At 45.9% G+C, this 25,730-nt stretch overlaps 1 protein-coding gene across 1 annotated transcript in view; it reads left to right on the forward strand.

Annotated features, from left to right (window-relative positions):
- znf385b (zinc finger protein 385B) overlaps positions 1 to 24,098 on the forward strand; it is a 66,580-nt gene extending 42,482 nt beyond the window's left edge. Inside the window, exons 4-9 of the mRNA XM_048238493.1 lie at positions 5,730 to 5,840; positions 16,647 to 16,833; positions 19,986 to 20,378; positions 20,695 to 20,879; positions 21,107 to 21,208; positions 21,729 to 24,098. Coding sequence (XP_048094450.1) covers positions 5,730 to 5,840; positions 16,647 to 16,833; positions 19,986 to 20,378; positions 20,695 to 20,879; positions 21,107 to 21,208; positions 21,729 to 21,941 — 1,191 coding nt within the window. The 3' untranslated portion in view covers positions 21,942 to 24,098. The remainder of the gene's footprint in view (positions 1 to 5,729; positions 5,841 to 16,646; positions 16,834 to 19,985; positions 20,379 to 20,694; positions 20,880 to 21,106; positions 21,209 to 21,728) is intronic.
- Positions 24,099 to 25,730: the final 1,632 nt, after the last annotated feature.

Genomic DNA, 25,730 nt, shown 5'->3' on the forward strand with positions numbered 1-25,730 from the left:
GTAAGGCAGTGGCCCCCGCACTGTCCCACACTGCCCCGCACCACCCACACTGTCCCGCACTGCCCCCACCACCCACACTGTCCCGCACCCCCACACTGCCCCTGCCCCACACTGCCCCGCACCACCCACACTGCGCCACCACACCCAGTTCCTGAGCCCGTACCTGGAGGCGAGGTGTTTATCTGCTTTCATCTCGCCCCTTGCGGCTAGTCTGGGCTCCTCTTCCCCCGCTGAGGTTGTCAGTTTTAGTCTGCTGCGGTGCAACTGACGCGTCGCATTAAACGAGCGGAAGAGAGAGAGAGAGAGAGAGAGAGAGGGGAGAAGTGAGGCCTCTCTTTTTTGTTTTTGTGGGACTGTGAGCTGTTGTTGGCAGTTGTGCTCCCTGCTGTCTCCGTCTTAATGTGGAAGACTAATGTGTATTTCCAATTGAAGTGCATGTCTGCTGTGTGTGTGTGTCGGTGTGTGTCTGTGGGTGTGTGTCTGTGTGTGTGTGGATCTCTTTTTGTGCACTTTTGTGTGTGGGTGTGTGTGTGTGTTCATACAGTATGTTAATCTTTCAATACACATATATAGGAGTGTGTGTGTGTGTGTGTGTGTGTGTGTGTGTGTGTGTGTGTGTGTATCTGTCTGTGTGCACTCATGCCTCTCTGGTTATGTTTCTCTGCGTGCATGCGTCTGTGTGCATGTTGATCAGTCAATGTCTGACTGTGTGTGTGTGTGTGTATGTGTATGTGTGTGTACTGTGCTGTCTTTGTGGACTTGATGGAAAGACTGCTGTGCTGTCACCCTTCAGGCATTGATTCCAAGCCCCCCAAAATGAGAGGGAGCAAAATCGATTTCTGCTTTTATCTCCCCCAAAACAGATTGCATGGTGACACTCTGTGGAGGCGGTTTGGCGATGGGTGGGGAGGCGGATGGGAGTGGGGGTGGGAGTGGGGGTGGTGGTGGTGTGTGGAGAGACTCGATGTGACCTGAAATGGAAAGAAAAGTCAGAAACGCCCAGAGTTTGTGTGCATGTCTGTGTCTGTGTGTGTGTCTGGTTAACTCTGTGTTCGCCAGCCAGTGTTTGCCAGCTCACTCCGCTCTGGTGTTCAGTGGCCCAGATTAAGCGCTCGCCCTGAACCGGCGCTCGCCGCCCTCAGTGAGTCATCGTCCATCCATGGGCTCTCGCGTGACAACCCTCCTCAGGACAGTTAGTGGAAGCCTCCGCCCTTGGGTCACGCCAGCCTGTCAGCTTCAGTCTCCCTCACATATTTGTCTGCTGTCTAGTCCTGCGTTGGTTCTATTTTCTTCTTCTTCTTCTTAACCCTCACCCACCTCCACCTAAATAAAAAAACACCCACCAAGCATAATCTGTCATAATTGCTGTGTTGCTGTCACTAGGAGTATCAAGAAATATCAAGAAGTGCTTTAAGCTGCAATCATGGCGCCAAATTGAAGCACATACCAAGTACAAGTGTAATCTCAGCACTAACAAATATTTTCAACAAAATAAGCTAATCACCAGGCCTTTAATGGCACTCCGAGGAATTGTTTTCAGGCTCTCAGTGATCCATCTGATTTGCTGGCACACCAAAGTGCCTCAGCAACATCGTCATTAACAATTCTTCTGGCTCCTTTTCTGTAAACAGTCGCCCGTGTTGTGGAGAGGCCTCTTTGTTTTGGTTGGCTTTCCCTTCCGCTCCCATTTAAGCTCTGTTTTAGCGCATAAGCTGTAATGGAGTATGTATGTCTGTGTGTGTGTCTGTGTGTGTGTGTGTGTGTGTGTGTGTGTTTGCCATATGTGTGCGGACTAACTTGACGCCTGTGGTTTCACGGAGGTGGACAAAAACGTTCCCCCGTCGTCATCTGCTGCGTCCACTTCACCCGCATATGGTTCACGTTTCTTTACATCGTTTTCCACCTCTCAGCAACAGAGAGAGAAAAAAACATTCCCTTCTGCAAAGGCCACGGAAACACCACGGATCCCGCTCTCTGCACCGCCTCGCCCTGACACATGTCCGTCCTGGCATTCGGTCAGGGGCGTGTGTTTTTGTAGCGTCGACGAGCAGGTGTCCTTATTTATTATTAGCCGTCACCCTCCCCCACAACCCCACCCACCCAACACACAGCACCCTCCCCCCATCCGCCCCCAACCACCGCTTACTGACGGACCAACGAGGCTCCAACGCCCAAGCGTGAGTAACCCAATCCAGACGAGCTGTCGGGGGAGCCAGAGGGGGATCAGTTAGGTTCAACAGTCATGCTCCCCACCCCTCCTCCTCATGGCCCACTGTTTTAAAAACAAGTGACCTTATAAAATGCTTAATGCTTTTCTCCCAGCTGTAGATGTCACAAAAACCATCAGGGGAAGAGAGAGAGAGAGAGAGAGAGAGAGAGAGCCAGAGAGCCAGAGAGAGAGAGAGAGAGAGAGAGAGAGAGAGAGAGAGAGAGAGAGAGAGAGAGCGGGGGATTGGAGATGGATGAAGAAAAGAAGACACATGAGGGAGCAGCCTGGAATGTGACCCCTGTGGTGTGTCTTGACGAGCGTGTCGCGGATGTCCTCCCAGTCCTGAGTGTAGCCGTGCAGGCGGGCGGAGGACGTCTCATTGCCAGTGAGAGTGGCGGGTTTGGGTAATGAAACCTCATTCATCAGAGCGATTATCGTTTCGTGGACGCCGGGCAAGGCTGCTACCGCCTGTGCGAGATGATGTTCCAGCCTGATTGCAGCGTGCCTACAGTTGATCCCTCCCTCTCTTTCTGTCTTACTCTGTCTCTCCCTGCCTCTCTTTCTCTCTCTCTCCTGCTTCCTGTGTGTTTGGAATCGATGTGTGTAGAAACACAACGGCAGCCTGATCTTGTGTGCTGCACTTCAGACAAGTGTTTTCAAGCGTTGGTTCGGGGGGTGTGGGGGACTTGGGAAAGAACCTAATCCATGACTTAATCCATCTGCTGTGGTTACAGTGTTTCCAAACAGGGTAGAGATTAGGTCACGATTTTGGTAGGGCACTAAAGCTCTGACAAGTTTTCCATGTGTGTGAAAATCCTTGAGCACACTGTTCAGAAGTTTTAGTCCATTTTAGGTATTTTTATTCTTCTCAAGTCTCAAGTATTGATTTATTGACACCATTAAAATAGGAGAATACTTGAGGGCTAAAATGCTTCACCACGTAATTCATGTTCATAAACTGCACAGCACATTGCATGGTTTCCTGTGAGGAGGAGGGCTATAATATCTATTTCATTTTTCAAAAGCATTCTCTCTGCCTTCCACTCAGTTAAGCACACCTCATTGTGTCCCATTATTATGCCCTACCTGCTTTATTCACTCACCTTGCTATTTGTCAATTCAGGATGCCAGTCAGAGTTGAGGAGTCAGGTGTTTATTTGTTTACTCGAATGGATTTTCAATTATTCTGCTGCGCCAGTGAATGGAAGGAGAGAGAGAGAGACAGAGCTGGGGGGATTGAACTGGAGGTGGGGTGGGGGTATGTAATTGAAATTCACTGGACAGTGACAGCGCAGCTGAAGCGTTGGCCTGCCTGCACTGCTTATCAGCAAAGTGTAATTAACGATCCAGGAGTGACAGATAAAGTCACTTTCGAAGCGGAGCGGATCCACATCTGAAAACTGACACACGCATACCACCGGGTCCACAGACAACAGTGCTGGTGGCCACACAGCACCAACAACAGCACCAACAACAGCACCAACAAGAGCACCAACAACAGCAGCAGTAGAGTGAGCAACACCAACAGCAGCAGCGGTGGTAGGACGGGAGCCTCTAAACGACTTGTTTGCCGCTGCGCTCCTGTCCTCCTCGTCTCCTTGAGTCATTAATTGTTTTGCCCTCTTTTTTTTCCCCTGTGCGCGTCGAAAAGTTGATGTGGGAGAGAGATTTTAATTACAGATTATCCCGCCGCACCAGCCTCAAGAGGCATCCCGTCCAAAAAAAAAAAAAGATCAGCTCCGAGGCTGCCGGGCCTGACTTTCTTGCTACCTCTTAGCCCTTTCTCGGAGCATCCCACTACCCCAACCCTGTCTGCCAGAAGGCCCTCACTCAAACGCAATAAAGTGAAGTGCTGCATTAGTGACCTCCGAAGGTCAGGCCTGCCGCGTTTGTGGCTCCTCGGTGCCGCGTCCTAATGTATTAGAGTGGACCCTTGTGTGCGGTCCGTGACTGCTCCGTTTGGGAATAAAAATGCCCTCTCAATAAAAACGGCGGCAGTTAGCCTGAAATTAAAAGCATCCTTATCGGCTAAGAAGAAGGTGAGCCTGCCGGTGGTGGAGGTAGCGCTGTAGTGCTGGCAGTCAGCCAGGCAGGCCCGTAAGTAATATCGGGCTGTAAATTCTTAATGGATGGGGCCTGGCCACGGCTGGTCTTGGTCGCGAGTAACGCGCCGCCCGCCGCACGGAACCGTACAGGCGCACAGCAGGTATCCTTTTGATGGAGAGCTCATCAGCCATTCACAGCTAATCAGGGGTCAGAGCCACGGAGATCAGCATGCACAGGCAGCCAGACCACACCATTGTGTGTGTGTGTGTGTGGTTGTGTGTGTGTGTGTGTCTGTTCAGGAGACTCACAGAAGGTGAGAGAGAAGGGCAGGAAAAAGAGAGAGAGAGAGAGAGATTGACAATGAGCCGAGAGGTCGAGTGAGGGAGAGAGGGAGGGAGAGTGAGAGAGAGAGAGAGAGAGAGAGAGGGACAAGGGGATGAGGGGTAGAGAGGACAAGAGAGTGCCGCCTGAAGCACAGACCTCCTCTGCATCCGTAGCAAAGCGCACAGCGAGCCGCGCGTCCTTTCCGCCTGTGATTTGGACCCAGGATAGTAGACACGGAGATGCTCCACAAGTTCCAGGTACCCTAAATGTCCTCCTTCATATCAACTGAAAAGCTCTGCTGTGTGTCTGTCCTTTGTGTGTCTGCCTCGGTCATGCAGAATTGTCCACTCTCAATGGCTATAGAGGTTTTTTCTTCACCAGCATGTATGTGTGTTAGCTTGAGGTTTTCTGAAGATATCCAAAAAGCATGAAGATCATTTTTTAGTTTAATACTAAGGTAGACTAAGATGTAATAACGTATCTGACAAGTTGAACAATAGCAATTGAATGTCTCATAGGGGAGAATGATTAACTTTGTGAATTTTACTCGAGTCATCTCAGTGATCATGGAGTCTTTTTCTCTGTTCTGAACCCTTCTCTCCTCTCAGATATCCCAGGGTTGTAAATACTGCATATTAGGTGCCCTTGTTTTGTTGTGGTTCATGTGAGACAAAGATTTTCTTTGAGGACCGATTTGGATGTGCTGAAAGGCTGCTGTGGCTAATCTGGATAAGCTGGAGTGCTTTAGATTGATCTCAACATTAGAGGCAGACAAAAGCAGTCAATGTGTTCAATCGCGCTCTCTTTTTCCAGGCCATGATTGCAGTCGTCCTTGACATTTGCATTTGTCTCTGTGCTCTCCCTTTGTTCAGCAAAACAAGCGTAAGAGTATCTATTTCCATAAGACTGCATTCGAAACATATCTGTCCTCAGGCCATGCATTGATCCCCAATGCTTAGCATCTGTCCACTGTGAAGGTGTCTGGTGTCTTTTTGAGTGGGGTTTGGAGTCATTCCCTTTTTTGCCTAGGGTCACAACAACAGTGTGGCAGTGCTGTCTGTGGAAATGTATGTCTCTCTCTCGCTCTCTCTCTCTTTCTCTCTCTTTCTGGTTTGCCGCTAAAAGTGTTCCTGTTCTCCCTCTCTTCCAGATGGACCCCGTCCAGAAAGCTGTAATCAACCACACATTTGGAGTCTCCATCCCTCCAAAGAAAAAGCAAGTGATTTCTTGCAACATCTGTCAACTTCGCTTCAACTCTGATGTGAGTACAGCAAGCTGCACCCCCACACACACACACACTATTCCTTTTTATTTATGTGTTTGTGTGCGTCCCTAGCACGTGTGTGTGTGTGTGTCACGACACGTCCCCATGCTAGAGGCCATGTGTCTCCGTCTGTTTGCATGGGCCTTGCCTCTTTCAGTCTCTCTCTCTCTCTCTCTCTCTCTCTCTCTCTCTCTCTTTCTCTCTCTCTCTTTCTTCCTCTCTGTCTTTCCATCCTTTGTGAAATGAAACGAGGAATGAAAAGTGATCTTAGGCACATTTGAGTCAAGAGCATCTCTTAAGGTTATATGTGCTTGATGTGGTTCTCTAGGGAGTTATTAAAATAAACCTGAGATCAGCTGCCCAGTAAATGGCAACATTCCCCCTTTAATCATGCACAACAAGGTAAGTGCGGTAATGTCCTTTAATAAGCAAATGGGAAGCCCCCCTCAGTGATGTGGACGCTCTGTACCTTTTCTTCTTGCACATTCTTACATGTTCGAGACTCTCCTGTGCAGTGTTGTCTTGTGTCTGTTTCTGTTTCTGTTTGATTTGTGCAAGATGTATTGCAGCCTTCTTGCTGTTTTTCTGTTTTTTTGTTCTATGTCAGCTTGTTTCGCAAGTTTGGAATTCATTTGTTTTATTTTCAGTTTCTCTGCCAGCATAAGCAAATGTCGTCATCATCATGACCGATGTTGTTAGCCGTGCGTAGCTGAGACTGAGACAAGACAAGATGCCTTCAGATGCCAGGGGTGTAATACTAGACTGTAGTCCCATCCCACCTCAAAGATTGGACAGACATGGAATGAATGTGATTGTGCCACGGGTTAGAATGAGACGTGTGCTCTCACACCGATCTCCGCCAGCTTGTGTTGTTCTGGTTTCCCTCCCCATTCATTTGACATGCCACAGCCAGGATTGTGTGAATTTTAATAGCGCACGTCCAGGCCGAACGAGCAGATGTTTTCCATGCAGCTACAACACTTTTTTTTCTGCTCATCTATGTGCGTTGTGGGTTTGCGCACGTGTGTATGTTTGTGTGTTTGTTTTGAAGCACAGGTGTATGGGTTCGGGCACAGCCACACACACACACACACACACATGCACACACACACATGCACACACACACACACACACACACACATGCACATGCACACACTCTTGCGTTGCCTGCCTGGTGTGCTCCACTTGGGAGAGGGTAATTACTTACTGTAGCGTTGTGTTGTTCCACTCGGTCTTGGCATTGATTAAGCCATTTAATTTAAGATGAATGGCATTGGGTGGCAGTAAGCCCAGGCTGTCGGAGATGTCCCGCTGCGTGGCCGTAATTGAGAAAAGGTTTCTGAGCGTGCTGGAACAGACGGAGCACTGGGACTCGAGATGTCTGCAGGCCTGCTTTGTCTCCCTCGTTTTTTGGATCGTGCCAAACGGGATGGGAAATGCAGTCCAGCTCTGAAAGGCTCAGAACCAGACCAACATCCCTTTCTCACCTCACCAACACCCCCACCACCACCACCCATTTTCCCTTTGCCAGGATGCCTCTGGACGTTTGAGAAAACTCAGACATTGTTCTAGAGTGTGTGGGTGTGTGTGTGTGTGCGGGGCCGGGATAGAGAGGTTTCCCAACTGGCCCTGTTGTTTCGCCCTCCTGCCATGTGTAATTTGTTGATTGTTATCGACGTGGCAACAGCCTCTGAATTGAAGTTGCTCCGAGGTGATTACGATGTGGCGACTTGCTCTTATCTCCTCTTGCTCTTGCACACTCATGCGTCTGTGCTATATAAGGCGTAAGAAAGGGAGTGGGATTTGTGATAATCTAAGACCTTTCCCCAATCTCGGTTCAAGAATGCTTTTAAGACTACGCGGGAGCTTGTGTCTCCCATGTTCATGCCGGGTGAAGCCCAGAATCAAAGAGCCTCCTTTGCGCCAAGGAGAGTGCTCTTTGATGCTAATGCCGGGCACACGTGTTTGCCTTGTTGTGATCCTTGGCGATGGGTCTGTCTCTCCCGGTCTAGTCTCCGCGCTTGCAGAGCCCCTCGTCCCCCGGCTTCAGTCCAATCCCAGGGCTCTCTGCCTTAGATGCAGTGTCAGAATGAATCAGGCTGTGTCACCGGCTCCACCGCACTTACCTTCACCCTTCCGCAGTGGAGGACTTTCATCTCGTCCAACTCAGAAGCGGCCTGTAGACTCTAAACACTCCCTACGCAGCCCAGTTTATAATAAACAGGACGCCTTTCTATCTATAGGCCTTTTCACACAGAGATCACGCTAAATTTGCGGGAAGAGGGGACGTCTTTTTGCCGTCTTTTTGTGTCTGAAAGCGAGGTGAAAATTTGCCGGCCTGCTGATCTGTTCACATGATGCGGCATTTTGAGGAGCCAGGAGGCAGGATCAGCTATAGTCAATTAAATTGTGACGTGCAACAGGGGGCGTGTAGAGTGATAGTCGTAGGCCTTATGTGCGTGGGCCTTTAGAGACAGCAGGTGTGTGATTTCAAAAACCATGGCGGGAGAACCGACTGCACTTTGGTCAGCTTGCATTTGCTTTGCTGTTAAAATGTTAAATTCTTGCGATAGATGTCTTCAGACAATAAAACGTAATTTGGAAGGGAAATTGAAGAGAAGAGTTGCCCCTTGCGTTGGCCGTACAATGTACTGTGCATACAATTTATTCATGAAATCATTCAATATTACAACAATAAAAATAGCTTGTGTACTGTCTTAATTGAAACATGCTTCGCGCACAAATGATAGCCTAGGGCAAAGAGAATGGACATCTAAACATAAGGATACATTAGAAGATGATGATTAGTGTAAACTTTGTCACACGACGTGATAAGCAGTTCTTTAAAAACGCAACGTTCCATTCAGTCATAAATCATTCAAGCGTAGGCCTAGTGCTAGTCATGAAAAGAAAACAGCAGCTTAATAAATTTTAGGTGTTTAACAGTAGGCCTAGGCGCACTGTTAGCAGTTATGCCGAAGGCAGTGAGATTATTAGGCATTGCATCCTGTCACTCAACATTGCAGTTCGGGTTGATAAGATTCAGTTAATGCGAGTATGGATCGTCTCAAAGTTTGGGACAACCAACAGTGTGTAGGCAGCAGTGTAGGCAAAGGTTACCATAGCTGTCTTTTCTCTAGGCCTGGGCCTATCGGAAATCGCGACATAAGCACATTGGTTTCTTTTTTCTTTTCTTTCTTGTTCGCGTGTTGGGTAGTGAAGTGATAATGCATTTAAAAGCAGTACATGAGCCAGAGCCGATATGGCAAAGTAGCCTATTCATCACAGACATCGCATGTATCACACGAAAGAGCTTTTTCTCAGCCTTTAAACAATGTTAGTGGTTAGTTTTTGTGGTAAACGGTTCGCGAGAAAAGTAACTTTAATTTAATCATATTTTTTGTGCCCGTCTCCCTACCCATTAATCTTGGTGGAATACTTCGCGAACTTTCCTTCAAACCATATATCAGAATAAACAGCAGACCTTACCGAACATAAAGGTGTAAAGCATTCCCCTGCACAGTTAGCCATTCCAGAGTAATCCGGTTTTAAATTTGCAGCAATGTCTTTATGCATGTCTCCAACTTTGCGGTTCCTAATGTGTTTAAATTGTTCAGTAAGTCTACATGATTTTATAACAGACCAAATACAAAATAAATGTTACAAATATCGCCTAGATATCTGTAAGCATTACAATCAGAGGATATACATATAGGGCAGACAGACGCTCATGAGTTCATGCTTTGTTTTATCGCTGGATTTTAGGATAGCCTATTATGGCAACTGATTGCATTCCAAGCTACTGTCAACTCTAGCAGGCATTGAATGACTGAATTTATAGATTGACATAATGTGCTGTCTCTGCTGCTGCTTTTGATCATTTAGATTTATTTGCAATCTCCTGTGGTGGGCTGGACATAGCATTGAAATGCCCGCCCAGATTCCCCTTTCCTCCTTGACCCATTCACACTGGTGGCAGAACGAAAAAACTCGGCAAAATGTCTAGGGGGCTTGGTAGTAAATTTGGCGAGACACTTTGTCCCGCCATTCCGCCTCGGTCTATGTGAAAGGGACAGTCGTTCCGTGATTCTGGTACATAGAATCGCAGCGATTTTGCCAGTGTGAAAGGGCCTTGTCTCCTCAAAGATCGGCCGCAGCACGAGTCTGAAGATGTGGAGGGGGGGTTAGGGGGGTTAACTGCTAAGACATAATAGCAGGGGATGATTTCAAGTGAATAGCAACACTGAGCATTCTTCTGCACTGGAGCGCTGGTGGCCTCGGTTGTATGATCTCACGCTTGGTCTATTTAGATGATCACGCTCCCTTTTGAAACGAGCGAGAGGCCCTTTGTCTCTGGCTTCATTAAAAGCTCAAACGCTTCTCCATTCTGCTACTGTGTGAAGAGGAGAGACAAAAAGAAAGAAAAGAAAAGGAAAGAGGGAAAAAAACACACGAGGCAGTGCAATTTAATCCCGTTCTTCGGAGTACGCTGAAGATCCACGAGGCAGTGTAATTTAATCCCGTTCTTCGGAGTACGCTGAAGATCCACGAGGCAGTGCAATTTAATCCCGTTCTTCGGAGTACGCTGAAGATCCACGAGGCAGTGTAATTTAATCCCGTTCTTCGGAGTACGCTGAAGATCCACGAGGCAGTGTAATTTAATCCCGTTCTTGAGTGCGCTGAAGATCCACGAGGCAGTGTAATTTAATCCCGTTCTTCGGAGTACGCTGAAGATCCACGAGGCAGTGTAATTTAATCCCGTTCTTCGGAGTACGCTGAAGATCCACTGTGTCATCCCATCCCATAGCCAGAGGACAGAGCAGATGACTAGAGGCATCTCCACCGTCTCGGTGGAGTGCTAATGAAGTTTCAAGTGAAGCACAATTTCTCAAAGTGAGCCTGTGCTGGGAATAAGATCAACGCGAGCAGCTGTTAAGTATGGCAGGGAAGATGGCTGCTGAAGGTGAGAAGGATTTACAGAAACAAATGTGTTGCGGATATCAGTGCTGGCCTCAGTTTCTGTCAAGTCCATGTACTGTATTTATATTTAGCTTACATAGATCTCATATACACTGTTCCTGACTGTGTAAGACTGAAAAACATAGTCTTATATTGTAACAGTACTCACTCAGTGGAAGGGTAAAAGCTAATGACCGTGAAAGCTGTCAACATTATGTCTTTCTGGAGGTAAATCAATATTTTCTGTGGCCGCTTAAAGGAAATCAAAGCGACTCAGAACGCCAGCGCAAACATTTATACACAGAATGATAGTGTGCATAAAACAGTAAGTTTAAAGTGTAAATTCTTACGAGGGGAAGCAATCTGCCAGGATTGCAGTCATTCTCAACTCATTATCACTGTCACACGTGACAGATCCAATTTTATTAATCCGGCTCTTGTCAGGATGTGATAGCGAATATTGATGCTAGTCATTTTTTAGCATTGTTTGAAATCCCTGCCAAGATTAATGTTTGTTTTTGTCTATTACTCCTCAGTAAACTGCAAACAGAGTCTGGATCCGAACCTGTTAACAGTAGCACTCAAAAACTACTTTGAAAAGTCCTACTATGAAAAAGACACATTTTCCTGGAGGTGTTTATACTTTGATTACCATCATTCTGGGGTTTTTGTTTTGGTATGTTTTGGCTTTGAGCTGCTTTATTCCTCCCCATGTTTGCCCAGAAGCACCAGTTTTAAAACTGAACCCAGATTCCCCACAGAGAAAATAACAAAAGTGTATGTATTCAAACAAAGCTTTTAAAAGCCCTAGATTAAAAAATTACTCATACTGTATCTTGGCCATATGATTAAGATGTCCAACAGTGTTTTATACGACCTCTATAAAATAAACATACCCCCATTTTCTGTTAAATGCATCGTTTTAATTGAGTAATTGAGCTTGAGGTAAAACCCGCAGGCAAATGACAGGTCCATAAAATGATTTTTGTTTTTCACCCATATTCATATTTGTTGTTTTTCTGCCATGTCTTGGCGTTTTTTTAATGCCATAAAAATAAACCATTGCAGATGTGTTCTCGAGTTTAATGATTGCTGGGGATTATGCCACTAACTACGAGGGGTGTTTTGCTGTAACAGCATTCAGACTAACACCCAGAGGCAGCTCACAGCTCAAGGTTATCACCATGTTTTTTTGAACAGAAGTAACTTTTTTTTTTTTTGTAAAAAAAGTTCACCTCAAGGTGTGACTGTTTTCCAAATGAGAGAAAGAGATAGATTTCCTGAACTGCAGTCATCCAACAGTGCATCTGCCTCCACGCTAGCTCTGTGTGCTGGCAGAGTAATGTCCTGCGGGTGTAATTTAAGTGCAGAGGTCCTTCAGGAGCACATTAAAGAAATGAAAGTAATGGGTATTAGGCATCTGGCAACCTCTTATCTCCTGTAAATGAGCCATGGCTTCCTTTATTTGTTTAGACAGCCACGGAGATAAAGTAAAAGTAATGTTACGTTACTTGATCTTAGGGCCACGGTATCCATACCAAACCCCCCACACACACACACCCACACACACACACACCTCCCCTTGACAGCGACAGGAGGCGAAACTGGTGGCGCCCATCCAGTGGAGAGCGATGCCCTCTGAGTATCTCGGGAAGCCAGGCCAAGATGGCAGGCCACCAGCCCTCCTCATTAAATTTTAACATCTTCCCCCCGTCATACAAAAGATGTAGTTAAGACATAGAGGTGACACCCCCCCCCCCTTCATCTCCGTAACACACGCGGTGCCTAACCTTTTACTCTGGGATGACATGTCAGGACCCTGTAATGAGTGTCAACTCCCCATTCCCATTTCCCCTCTGAAAATTAAAGTGTTGTCGGGGACCAAGCATTAGAGAGATTGAGAAGTAACTGGATAAGCAGGGGCCGGAAAAGGCAATGATGTTCTCAGTGTTAAAAGTTTCCAGTGAGCAATTAGTCATAATAAGCCATTATTAATTTAGACGCGCACGTTTTCTTTACACTTAAAAGCCCTGTCTCTAGAGATACACTCAGGGAGCTGTATAAGACCCGAGGCTCAGCAGATTAATGTCTGAATGTCTTACAACAACCAAATATACCATATAAAATATACCATATAAAAACAGTCAGAGGCCGTGTAGTTTGTTAATGTGACATTTTCTTTTTTAATTATTATCATGAGGTAGTTTTACTTAAAAGTGGGAAAAAACTGTTAAATAGTGTTGTGGAAAAATTCATACAGCCCCCTCCAACACATAAAAGCTCCATGCTTGGTGTTACTGTGCCATAATAACATGGCAGGAACAAATGGAAACTCTTTGCTCTCAAGCAGTACGTACTTAAAGCATTTCTCATGAAATGATTGATATTATTTATTGCATCTGTATTTTTTGCATGGGTCAGAGAGGACCAGGAGAGAATAAAACACCACACGGCAACTCCAACCTACGCTAATTAGGAGCTCCAGAAAGCCAGGTTTCATGGTCTGAACTTAATGCCCAGGGAGAGCGAGAATTGAAAAAGGGAATAGCAGGTCTGACAGCTGGCAAGAATAGGTCGAACATTCATGTAGCATAATTGGCTGATTCATCCTAGATGGTGATTCACTGACACTGGACCCACTGGCACTGCATGATTGCTGGGGGGAGGGGGGGGGCACAGTGACCGGACTGCTGTAGGAGCTTCATCTGCAGCATCAGAGCTGCTGACTGACCACATCACCGTGTGCTTTGCTCATGTAGACAGGAAGACTAGACGGACGGAAGGAGAAGCCCGGCTCGGCGGGGGAATAGTCGGGAGAGCGGGAAAACTTTAATTCGCTGGACTCCTCCACACCACCTCAAGCTGTAAATTCCCAGTACTCCCCTCCCTCCCTCCCCCTACCCCCTTCCCCACTACCCCCTACCCCATTCACCCCGTGGAAATTCTGAGCAAGGACGCATACCCGGAGTGTTCCTAATGGATTCTTCCGAGAAAACCAGTGGAAGAATCGCTTTTGGTGTGGCCGGCTCCAAGACACGCTGTAACAATGTGCAGGTGCAATTTGTCTTTGACAGGTCTCGAGTTGGGTAGGTGAGCAGTGAATGCGGGGATTCGCAGACAGCTTTAGGGTAATACACTGATATTGCTGGAAGCTCTTATTTTGCAAATATCAGCAGAAAGGCTTACCGTACTTGCTCGTGGCACCTGTGTAAGCCTTTTTCTGGAGTGCACTCACATTTCTTGCTCTTGTTGCAAATCCTCTTTGCAAATGATCTATTAATAAAGCATGTAGCCTACATGTTCAACCATTCTGCCCATGAATCTCACAGTAGAGCAAATGAAATTCCATGCATAAAAACATCAATGTGTAAAAACTTTACTTACCCAGAACAATGACATTGACTCACAGAGCACACTCACAAGCAAGCAGGCACAAATGCACACACACACATACCAGTACATGCTGTACACAAACATGCACACACGCACACACACACACACACACAAATGCACCACATATGCACATTCACATATACATTTGGTCCATTTGTAAGTGTCAAATGTGATCAAATCAGGTTGGAGAACATGCTTCCATTTGCACAGTGAGGCATACTGTAACTATAACTGTGTGAGGCCTTGGTTGCCACATTCACTGGGACACTTCTGAATGGACGGTGCTGCTGTGAACGAGTCTGTCTGGTCATGCCTTGGTCACACAATGAGCAAACCCCTGGCTGGTACTGTGATTAATGTCTTTCTATCTTTCTCTCCCTCTCTCTCTCTCTTCCTATCTCTCTCTCAGTCTCTCTCTACCTTTGTCTCTGTCTTTGTTGGGGCATAACGCTTCTTTATGGTGCTTTCGTGTTCTTTTTTTTCTCATGGTTATCTCATTGGTTCATGTGTCCTAGACATACTGTGTTGGACATGGTCGCTAGTTCACTTCTGCAAGTGAAAGAGGCCATTTTTTCTGCAGCATGCAAACGAACACACACTGACAGACACATACACACAGACACTCACATACACAAATTCACACACGTTCACGCACGCATGCGCACACACACACACACACACACACACACACACACACACACACACACACACACACACACACACAGCTTTTTGCTCCAGGGACAGAGCTGTGCACGAATCTATACACAGTCCCACTGAGTTTTCTGTTTTACACCCTGCAGCACTGTGGTGTAGTCTGCTCTTAATGACATGGCATTAGCATGCTCTGTTGTAGAGTTTCCTTTTGTTTTTGATGGAAAAAAACAGCAACTACAACATGTATTAACTGCTGAAGTTAATATGTTGCTTTCAATAGAGGCACAATCTCAGATTCCTCAAAAAGCACACATTATGTTCCTCACGCCCATCACACACCGACAAACGCACCTGTTCCTGAAGTTCTGTTCAAACATGTTACTGCACACGTCACACATCACCACATAAAATCCCCTTACGATGCTTGACACATCCCTAGATGTGTAATGCGAGGAATTATCAGACTAGCAAATGGGGCTAGGTGTGCCAGATCCCGGCAGTAGGGTGTCAGCTATGATTTATTGGAGCTTCAAGTGAGTGATTCCTCTGGAGCACTTTAATGCCCCGACTTCTGTAAGTGCTGGAGAGGATAATCCGCCCTGCGCTTGTCTCTACAAAGCCAGGGTCTCCTTGAGGTGTCAGGAGGCAAAAGACAACAGCAGCCGTCCGAGCCTGATGGCCTGCTCCCGTGCATATTTTACTCTCAGAGTTTAGCTGCCACACGGGCTCTGGTTACACTTTACAGTACAGCACCGTAGTCACGGTGTAACAAACACCAAGGAGTGTAACATGACAGGTGAAAATTAGTGACTGTACAGTGTGCTTTCAGTATATGAGCACATGTAATGTAGTAGGAAGGTGTACTTACAATTTGGCATACTGTTTCACCAAAGACCAGTTTGATAGATCAAATTGCTTGTGACGTTAAAAAAGACAGTTCAAAGCCCTCCAGGTTTAGTTGCATAGGTATGTACAGCCTGCACATACAACTTGTTCCATTAACATAATTTCAAGCATCACTGCTTGCATTAATAGTGTAGGACTAGGGAAAAAAAACGTTGAGCACTTCTATGCAGGTCTATTGCCCATTAATCAGTTTTTATATGGGCAAATCTACTAAAATTAGAAGGCTATACTTAATAGACTGATGGAGAATACTATATCAGTATCTGTCCAAACCTATAGTGAAATCCAGGTCCCAAAGGCAGTCCTTCCCATCATCCCTGTGTATCATAACATTAGCAACTAAGCCTATAATGCTGGCTGATGAGACATGGGGATGGTCTAATCCTGAATGGCCATGCAGTGAACAGGGAGAGGTCATCTGTGGGGACAAATCCATGGCGCAGAGAGACTGCGGTGAGAGCCCAGTGAGTGAGCGAGCGAGCAAGCCGTGAGCGACCTCCCCGTTAAGCCCTAATTGCTCGCTGAGCGAAATCCATTGTAGGCCATTTGTTTTATATCACTGAGAATCAATGATGCCTCACCCAGCATGACACATTCTGCTTTTAGACGTAAGGAAAATCAACATCCCCCTCAGGAATCACTTCACAAATCAAACACCCATCAAATATCTCTATTTCACTGTGTCTGATTGGAACAGTGCCTGCTATTGAAAGCTCCCCTTGTTTTCATCTCTTTTCTTCTCCCTCTTTATCTCTGGCTCTTCCTTCCTTTTCTTTTTTGTTGTTTTTTTCTCTCTCTCTCTCTATTCTCTGTGTGTGATTGCTGTCCATGATGTGAGATTCAGTGTGAGAAATGAGCCTGATTGCATGGTTCATTTGTTCTCCTTTGTAGAGCCAAGCCGAGGCGCACTACAAAGGCAGTAAACATGCCAAGAAGCTCAAAGCACAGGAGTCCACGAAACATAAGCAGAAAAGTGCCGCAGCCGCTGCCCTGGACAGCGCAAAGACAATCACCACCTCCTCCACCACCTCCACCACCTCCACCTCCGCTGTCACTGCCAGCAACTCTGACCAACCAGGTTAATGGCTTCTTTTGTTCTTGTTCAACTCCTGTTCCTCATGTGCTGGCTACCCCACCTTAACACCTCCCGCATCTCCAACCCTTTTCTCCAACCGTACACACACACACACACACACACACAGAGACACACACACACACACACACCCTAGCTCACCCACCCACCATCCTTGCGAGTGATCTTGCATGCTACTGTATGTCTTGCTATTTGTTTCCCCTGTCTCTCTCTCTCTCACGCACACACTCCTCTCTATTCCTTGCTCACACCTACAAACGGATGTCATTTGTCATGTGCGCTGTTTGTACATGCTGGTTATGTTTGTGTCTGTCACTAGCCAATGCCCTCCTCCTGCCTCTCCTTGTCAACAATGCCTCCCGACAGCCAAGGGGATTTCTTATTAGGAGACATCCCAAGGCATCATGGGGGTGGGGGGAGGGTGAGGAGTCAAACTGAGTGGGTGGAGCGGGGGGTGCCATGCCATGCTCTGCTCTGCTCTGCTCATTATTGTGTTTGCTCTGTGGCAAATTGTGTGAGAGCTCACCCCAGTCATGTTTGACAATATGCTTGCAGAGGTAAGTGTCTGGCACGCTGCCTCTCCTAACCGCACACCTCCACCTCCACCTTCACCCGTCTCCTCTTCTCCACCCTCCCACACCCCATCTCACCTCCCTCCTCCCCTCAGAGTGGCACTCATGTCAGGGAAGAGATCACTTTTCATCAAACTCACTCCCGCATTCTGAACAAAAAAGGATTTGCTTTCTTTAGCGTCTGTCTCACCTGTATGTGTGTGGGGGTATGTTAGAATGACACATCACGACACATGCTGGCAGCATGTACAGAATCCCCCACAGCGATAGCGCATCCGAACTTAGAGGGAAAATGACAGAGAGAGAGATCACTTTTCATCATCTGTGCTTTCTATCCTTTGAACATGAAATAGTCATGACTTGTCATGATTGTTTTAAAATTGTTTGTTTATGTTGTTATTTATTTATTGTTATTGTTCATGCGCTGTATGCATAGACGGTAGGCTCCTCAGACCTCATGCTGTTTTATCTGTGTGTCTGTCAGCACAGGCCTGCGCTTCCCTAAAGCAGCAGCATGATGCTACACGCGGTGCCATTTAAGGCTCTTTGAGAAAGCCGAGTCTTTCTGCCTTTTCTCTTCTTGGTTTTAAGGGTCCGCGTCTGGCCACAGGGGAGAGGATGCAGCAGGGGGTCTTGGCTGAAGAGATTCTATTAATCCACCCCTCTTCCCCTCCTTCCACTGCCGCCAAGCCCCCACCCCACCCCCACTGCTACCCCTGATGCTCTTGGTCTTGGTCACTTCTCAGGCAGGGACCTCGGCTCATTTGGATGCAGCGTCTTCCCTGCAAATCACCCCAAATGAACGTCAGGCCTGCCTCACAGATGGCTTTTGGGGGCCGTGCTGCGATGGTGGCGTATTCGTTAGCACAAGCTCGCCGCTCCGACCCCGCCATCCCACACCCACCCCCCACAACACCCCCAACCCTTCACCCCGATGTCCCTGTCAGGAGGGCTGCCGCAGCTCGGCAAAAAAGCCTGGCAGCAAAGGATGAAGTCAGCTTTAGTTTACACCAAGAAACTTGAGGGAGACTAAATCATTAAAATTGCCGGCTCCAGCGGTTTTTACGTAAGAGCCCTACGCTTTTATGTAATGTCTTAAAACGCTGCACGCTGGATTATCCATATAAATGTGTGCTCTGCAAATCAACGCTGACTCTTTTTTTTCCCTCCTATGTTGGCTTTTTTTTCCCCCTCTGAAGCTCGGCTCTTTATCCGTGCGCTGCCCCCACGGGCACTGCGAGAGGAGTTAGCAAGGTCACCTCTTTAATGTTCATTTTGCGCTTGAAAATTCGGTTCAAAGCATCCAAAAACGCAAAATTGTCACGTCGTTTTCATTTTCCTGGTTTTTGTCCCCTCTGCTCCAGGAGTCGCTAAATGGATCGTGGCTGTGTTGTTAACGAAAGGTTCCAGCCAGGTCTCTGATCCTGTTTGCTTAGAAACCTTCTGTACATACACTACTCACAAAAAGTTGGGGATATCTGGCTTTCGGGTGAAATTTAATGTTTCAGTACAGAAAGTGCTGAAACATTGAACCGTTGGCATTCCAAATTTTAGAAAAGGTCACATTAAGTTGTAAAGGTTATAGTGTAAAGGTTACAGTGGATTTTAGGTTAATCTGGAAATTTCACCCGAAAGCCAAATATCCCTGACTTTTCACAGGGTCGCTCTGGGATATGTAGGCTTACTTCTAACATCTGTTCTGCTAACTGCATTTTATTTCGCTGTGCATTTCTGGAGTCCTTTGTGTACATATTAAACTACCAGTAACAACAGCATATCTCCAGAAGCTAATCCCACAGCAGCATTAAAATGTCAGTACATGCATATGCAGCTAAACATTTTTTTACAGAGCTACATGATAAGTCCCCCCCTCCCTCTATAAAAAAAACACCAAAAAACAATATCATTTATGAGGATTCTGACCCCTGCGGTTAGTAATTCAGCGATGTGTAAGTACATCTCAGGTTATTAGCTTACGACGGCTGGACAGCTAGCCCAAGGGAAAGGATCATGGATGGAGAGTGACATATATAAAAAGCTGCTAGAATCTGCCCTCAGTGGTGTCGGTGGTGATAGTGTGTGGGTAGTGAGGGGTCGGGGGAGATGGGGAGGATGGGTGGAGGCAGCGTGGGCCCCTAGATATGAGAGGGTGAGACAAGGGCCCTTGTGGCGTTCGGCAGGCCACGCCTCACCATGACAAGGGCATGATTAGGCAAAGGGGCATCTCTGACTGACCGAGGCAATGGGGTTGGGGGGCGGGTTTGGGAGAGAACAGAACACGCAACTGGCCAGTCCAGCACTGACGCTGAGAGGCCAGTCTCTGAATCAAGTGCACGCCGGCCGCCTCCAGATATCACGGCTTACACAACACAATGAGAGAGAAACTTCCCCCCGCACAACAAGAAAATGAAGAGGTGTGACTAAACAAAGATGTGTTATTCTGTGCTCCCACACTCACTGTCAGATCTCTCTCTCTCTCTCTCTCTCTCTCTCTCTCTCTCTCTCTCTCTCTCTCTCTCTATCCCTCTCTGTCTCTCTTTTCCTCCTCTGTTCTTATTTCGACAGAGAAACTTGTGGAGTCCTCTAGTGCACAAAACCTAGCATCTGTTCCTCCAAAAGCATTTGTGCCCGCATCCCCCTTGATAGCGACGCCGACAGCCGCAGGATGCGGCAATGGCACAGCAATGGTGGCAACGGCAGTGACCGGCTTCTTCAAGCCCGCTCTCGAACCAACGTCCGCCAGCTCTCCGTCAGAGACCGCTGCCGCGCAGGGACCCACTTCGCGGCGGCGTTCGCTGCTCTTCGCCCTAAAAGCCACGGCATCAACGGCGGCCACGCCCACCGCCGCTGCAGAGCCCAGCACGGAGTCAGAGGAGGAGAAGGCCAAAAAGCTGCTCTACTGCTCCCTGTGCAAAGTGGCCGTCAACTCCCTCTCGCAGCTGGAGGCTCACAACACAGGTGTGCAGCACATCTGTCTCCTTCTCCGTGCCACGTTACCTATAACCACCCCAAAAAAAAAAAAAGACGCCTGTTTGTTGTCCGTCCCACTTATTAGCGGCGATCTCGCTGAACGGCCACAAATATGTGCAGGTTTTTTGGCAGTTTTTGTTTCATTTTACATATTAAGTGCTTGTTTTGTATTCACTGCAAGTGGTTGTGTGCCACCCACGCAGGGGGAAGTTAAAGTCACGTGTTGTGGTTGGGATTACCATCTGGTTTTGTGTCCGTGGACAGAGCGCGCTATATTTTTTCTTCTCCTCGTGTGTCATTTTAGGTTCAAAGCACAAAACGATGCTGGAGGCGAGAAGCGGAGCTGGCCCGATTAAAGCCTATCCCAGACCGGGATCCAAACTTAAAACACAAGCCAGCACGGTCCTAAAGGGCTCGGGCTTACAGAACAAGACGTTCCACTGCGAAATCTGTGATGTCCATGTCAACTCAGAAATTCAACTTAAACAGGTGGGATTACTGTCTCTCTTTCTTTCTCTCTCTCTCTCTCTCTCTCTCTGTCTCCCCTTGCCAAAATCACAACAAAATCACACCCCAGTTGTATTTCTGATTTGTCATGACTCGAACATGACTTTCCAACGTGTGATTGTGTAAAAAAAAAAAAAGACTTGGTCTGTCGTTCTTTTACAGCGATACGGCTGAAATGATAGCTTAACATAGTCCTTTTCCATTTTCAGCATATTTCCAGCAGGAGGCATAAGGACCGAGTGGCAGGGAAGCCCCTGAAGCCCAAATACAGCCCTTACAACAAGCAGCAGCGCAGCTCAACGGTCCTCGCGGTAATGCATTATTTAGTCGCCAAATAATCCAAGTCGCTCTCACAAAAGCGTTCCTCAGATTTCGAGGATTAAAGCCACAAACGGCTAATACCTCACATGCTAATGCTGGTTAAAATGTATCTGGGAGACAATAATGCTCTGGCAGCCTCAGTCTTTTTGTACACATCGCTGCACTTTGACTGCATGATGAAGCATTCTTATGCAACCTACGTACAACATTTGACCGAGTGCATTATGTTTTATTAGTGCAATCTGTTTACTTTTTTGCATAATAGTTGCTGAGAATGCCAGAGCATTCATTTTCATTTCAATGATATTCTCAGTCATATTCAATGAGCCATTTATCTAAAATAATTATAGCTATGGTTTCATAATGAGTCAAGATGACAGTCAAATCAATAGTTTGTTGTTGGTGATGTTGTCATTGTTCTATCTTTAATCATGGATTTGCTGTCTCTCTCTGTCTCTCTCTTTCTTTCTCTCTGTCTCTCTCTCTGTCCTGCTCATTCTCTGCCTGCAGGCGAAGTTGGCTCTACAGAAGGACCTGGTGAAGCCCATCTCCCCGGCCTTCATCTCCAGCCCCTTCTGCCCGACCACAGTGCCGTCCATTTCCCTGCACCCGCGGCCCAACACCTCCATTTTTCAGACTGCCACCCTGCCCCCATCCTTCCTGCGGGCTGCCCCAGGGCCCATCCGTCCCACAACGGGATCCATCCTCTTCGCGCCATATTGATCTCCCTTTTGACCCCCCCAGACATACACAAACACACAGACACACACACACACACAGACACAAACACACACATACAATCACCATACCCACTCCCACTTCATCAAAGTGTCTGCTGGAACGCCAGTAGCAATATGGAGGAGAAACTGGCGCAAAGCAGAGAGAACTGCCTCTGTGACCTTCATCTCAACACAGACAAACACACACACACACACATATACACACACACAAACACATACACATAGTCACACACAACTGCGCGGTGCACTGCATATCGGATGTCCCCTCCACGCCACCTCTGCCTCTCCTCGCTGTCCGGCGACAGGACTGCGACAGCTGGAACAGCCGTGTATTTATTAAACCTGTTTCCCCCGTGACTGTCCGCATCACCATAAGCCCCGCCAGGTCAGCATCCACTTGCCGAGGACTCTTCGTGTCGGAAATCCTGCAGAGTACTACAAAAAAAAAATCAAGAAAAGAAAAAGAAAAAAAGCACCGAACTGCTTCCTGAACGACTTGAATTATCATGGTCTTCCTATTCAATTTAATAGACAAACTCTGGATACACGTAAAAAAAAAGTGTTGGAACAAGTCACAGAAAAGAAAAGCCCTTATCATGCGGGACAGTGCACATTTTCAATGGCTTGATGTCGTCAGGGAGTGTGTAACACAGTTTTTGGCCTATGTGCTGTCTTGTATTGTGTTGTCAATCACTTGTAGTTGATGCTTCTCACCCCCCTTTTAGCAGTCTGGATTCCGGACTTGTTCTGATGTCGTGCTATACTTCTCATCCTATGCCTCAGAAGAGATCAATATGGATAGCCATACTTGTTCACCTGTTTACCAAACAAAGCAGACAGACAAATGTTTTGTAACCAAGACAAATCACACTCTACAGGTTTTTCTTTTAGTTTTTTTTCTCTCTCAGTGGTGATGAAATGGTTATCAAAAGCTCTTTTCTAAAAAGAAAACGTGACGTTAATGTTTCTCGTTGTCCAGCAGGAGAATCATGGGCCTTTCATCTTACTGTTATATCCCTCATTTCTAATGAGGCTGCATCGTTGGGCAGCTCTAGGAGGCAATAATGTACAGAACATTGAATATTGTTATTCTACATAGTGTATTTAATGTTTACCTAATGAGTTGCAATACTAGTTGTATTTTATGAGAATGGAAGGGGGGTGGGTGCTAAGATAAATAGCAACAATTATTTGTATTTTTAGAATTTGAGAGAGAAATCCACAATCACAGAGACAGAGACTTCTTTATTAGACTGTGGAACATCTCCGTAGTCCATAGTATATATGTGTGAGTCTGTACAGTCCATAAGAAATTAACATTTTCAATAAAATAATATATTTAAATGATTTGTTCCCATATTATACTGTACATTGCTTTTTCATGATTAAAAAAATGCATATTTGAATTAGAGAGCAAAGATTTTAAAACATATAGTTTATTATAGGGCAGACCTGCTGAAGATTAAAGGCATGTTAAATAATAAAAAAAGAGTTAATTTCGTAAAGGCTTCTGTGTGAGATGTACAGTATTTATTTTCTGAAACATTTTTTATGATGCAATTGGTACAGGTATTTCATTCACTCTGCTTAGAGTTTGTGTGGGTTTTATTTGTTTGTTAAAGTGTGTGTTTCTTTATATTAAATCCCCTAGCGGTATGCTCTTCTGTGTGAGTATCTTAACTGTAAAGCCACGAGCTGTTCCATCATTCAAACTCGTCAAAAGCACTTTCCGACAGAAGGTATGAACAGTAACTTGAGGGATCGGTCCAGTCTGTGGTCCAGTCCACACACACACACACACATGCGCACAAGTCAAAGGAGTCAATGAATGTTCTGTGTAAAATCACAAGAATATGGTTATTCATTTTGTGTGGTTTCAGTTGGTGACACCTAAAATATACAGAATACCGAGTAATTCACGGTTTTCAAAACAGCTATCATTATATTATGATCCAGAGGGAACATTTTTTTTCACTCAATGATGTTAGAAGTCTAAAGCAATGGAAAGATCACATCATCATTACATTTTTTGTCAGTCAAATTATTTATTTTGAGTTTCAGAACGATACAGTTGATTGATACGCTGATGCAGTGTAGTTGACATGTTTTTGAACCATTAAATGCAGCGACTGATTCTTTATTTTCTTTTGTGGGCTGTTTTATTAAATTGAGCAAGTATTTGTGGAGTGACTAATTTCCAAGAAACCCATAGTGGAAACATGTGTTGTAGGTTATCATATTATGCAGTTTTCCAGTCAACAACTAGCCCAGGATATGCACACCAGCCTAAAGATGTCTCATTTGTCCCTTCATATTATAACTTAGGCCTCTGTACACAGCAAGGGACTCTCCGTTTGTTTACGTTCCCTAGATTTTCTTTATTTGAAATGCAAATGATTGGTTGTCAAGGTGATGCACAAGAAAGAAAACTCTTAGTTTTGCTTGCAGGATTTTCATAATAGCTGCTTTATGAATTAATTTACTCTAAATGGTAGACTTTTGCATGTGATATGTTTAATATGACCTGATCTGTCTTATATTGGCACAACAAGACCAGGAAAGCAGTTAGGGAAACATCTTCCCAGTGTCTGGAGATTTTGCTTAGGCCTAACACATAATGGCCCGCAGTCCCAAAGCAATAACTACAGTATAGTTGTCTGTCTTCATTATGAGAAATTGGCCTGCTACTTAGAGTTCAATCAAAGTGATTTTGCAAAGCTGTGAAAAACATCATTAGACAAACATGTTGATTAGTTTGTCAACTGATCATTATAATTAGAGCTGCCTGACACCCACATTTGATGACCACATTTATTTTACAAACATGCATAGAAGACTGCTGCCTGCATTTTCTTTTAAAGAACCAGTTTGTAGGAAATATATGGAAAATAAATGGTAACCATTCCAAAATGATCCCCATATGTCCTCAGAGAGTAAGGAAACACAATGAATTGAATATGTATATTTCTTACATACTGGTCCTTTAAGCTCCTTATACATGTTTCACATTCCAGTCACCTTTTCTTTCCAAGTTGCAAATTGCATGTATGAAAAGGAAAAAAGAAACATACACGCTCTGTAGGCTACACTATAAGTGTAGGAGTTTCTCGCAGACATCTCAAGCATGATCATCAAGGAAATTAATCAGCTGCATTATTCCATTTGAATACTATAATGACATCTGTGGTAATTGCACTGCTAAGCAATCAGGTATGGCTTTCAAAGCATACATGATTTGATTTGGTGATCAGCTCTTAAGGCTTTGACGTCCCGGGGCAAGGCCAGGAGTTGTTCCCAGACATATTTTACTGGGGGTAACTGGCACACAGTTTCTCATCGCCACTGCAGATAGTTCAGGCCTATAGCGCAGACAGCACAGCGCTCATTTCAAAGTCAAATGGGGATTCATCTGAATGAGGCTATTGAAAGCTGCAAGTCAATAAAACTCAAATGCCTTAAGCGTACCAACACAGCGGCTGATGAAAACTCACCACGCTGAAGGGCTATCAGAACACAACGATGCGTGTATTAGCAAAGATGTAGGCACAATCAATTTCAAATGAGTTTTCTTCTACTCAATGCTGCCAGCTCCGCAACCAATGTACGTCAATAAATCACATATCCCATAAGCATAACTGTTTATCAAAATGACAATGAGGATGGCCTGTTCAAGAGCCGATCAGAGAGAGCTAATTAGATGCATTCACTGTTGCCTTGGACAATTTATTATGACCGCCGGTAGCGAAGCAGTCATAAAATGATTGTCAAAAGT

Source organism: Alosa alosa, chromosome 3 (genome assembly GCF_017589495.1).
Source record: "Alosa alosa isolate M-15738 ecotype Scorff River chromosome 3, AALO_Geno_1.1, whole genome shotgun sequence".
NCBI lineage: Eukaryota > Metazoa > Chordata > Actinopteri > Clupeiformes > Clupeidae > Alosa > Alosa alosa.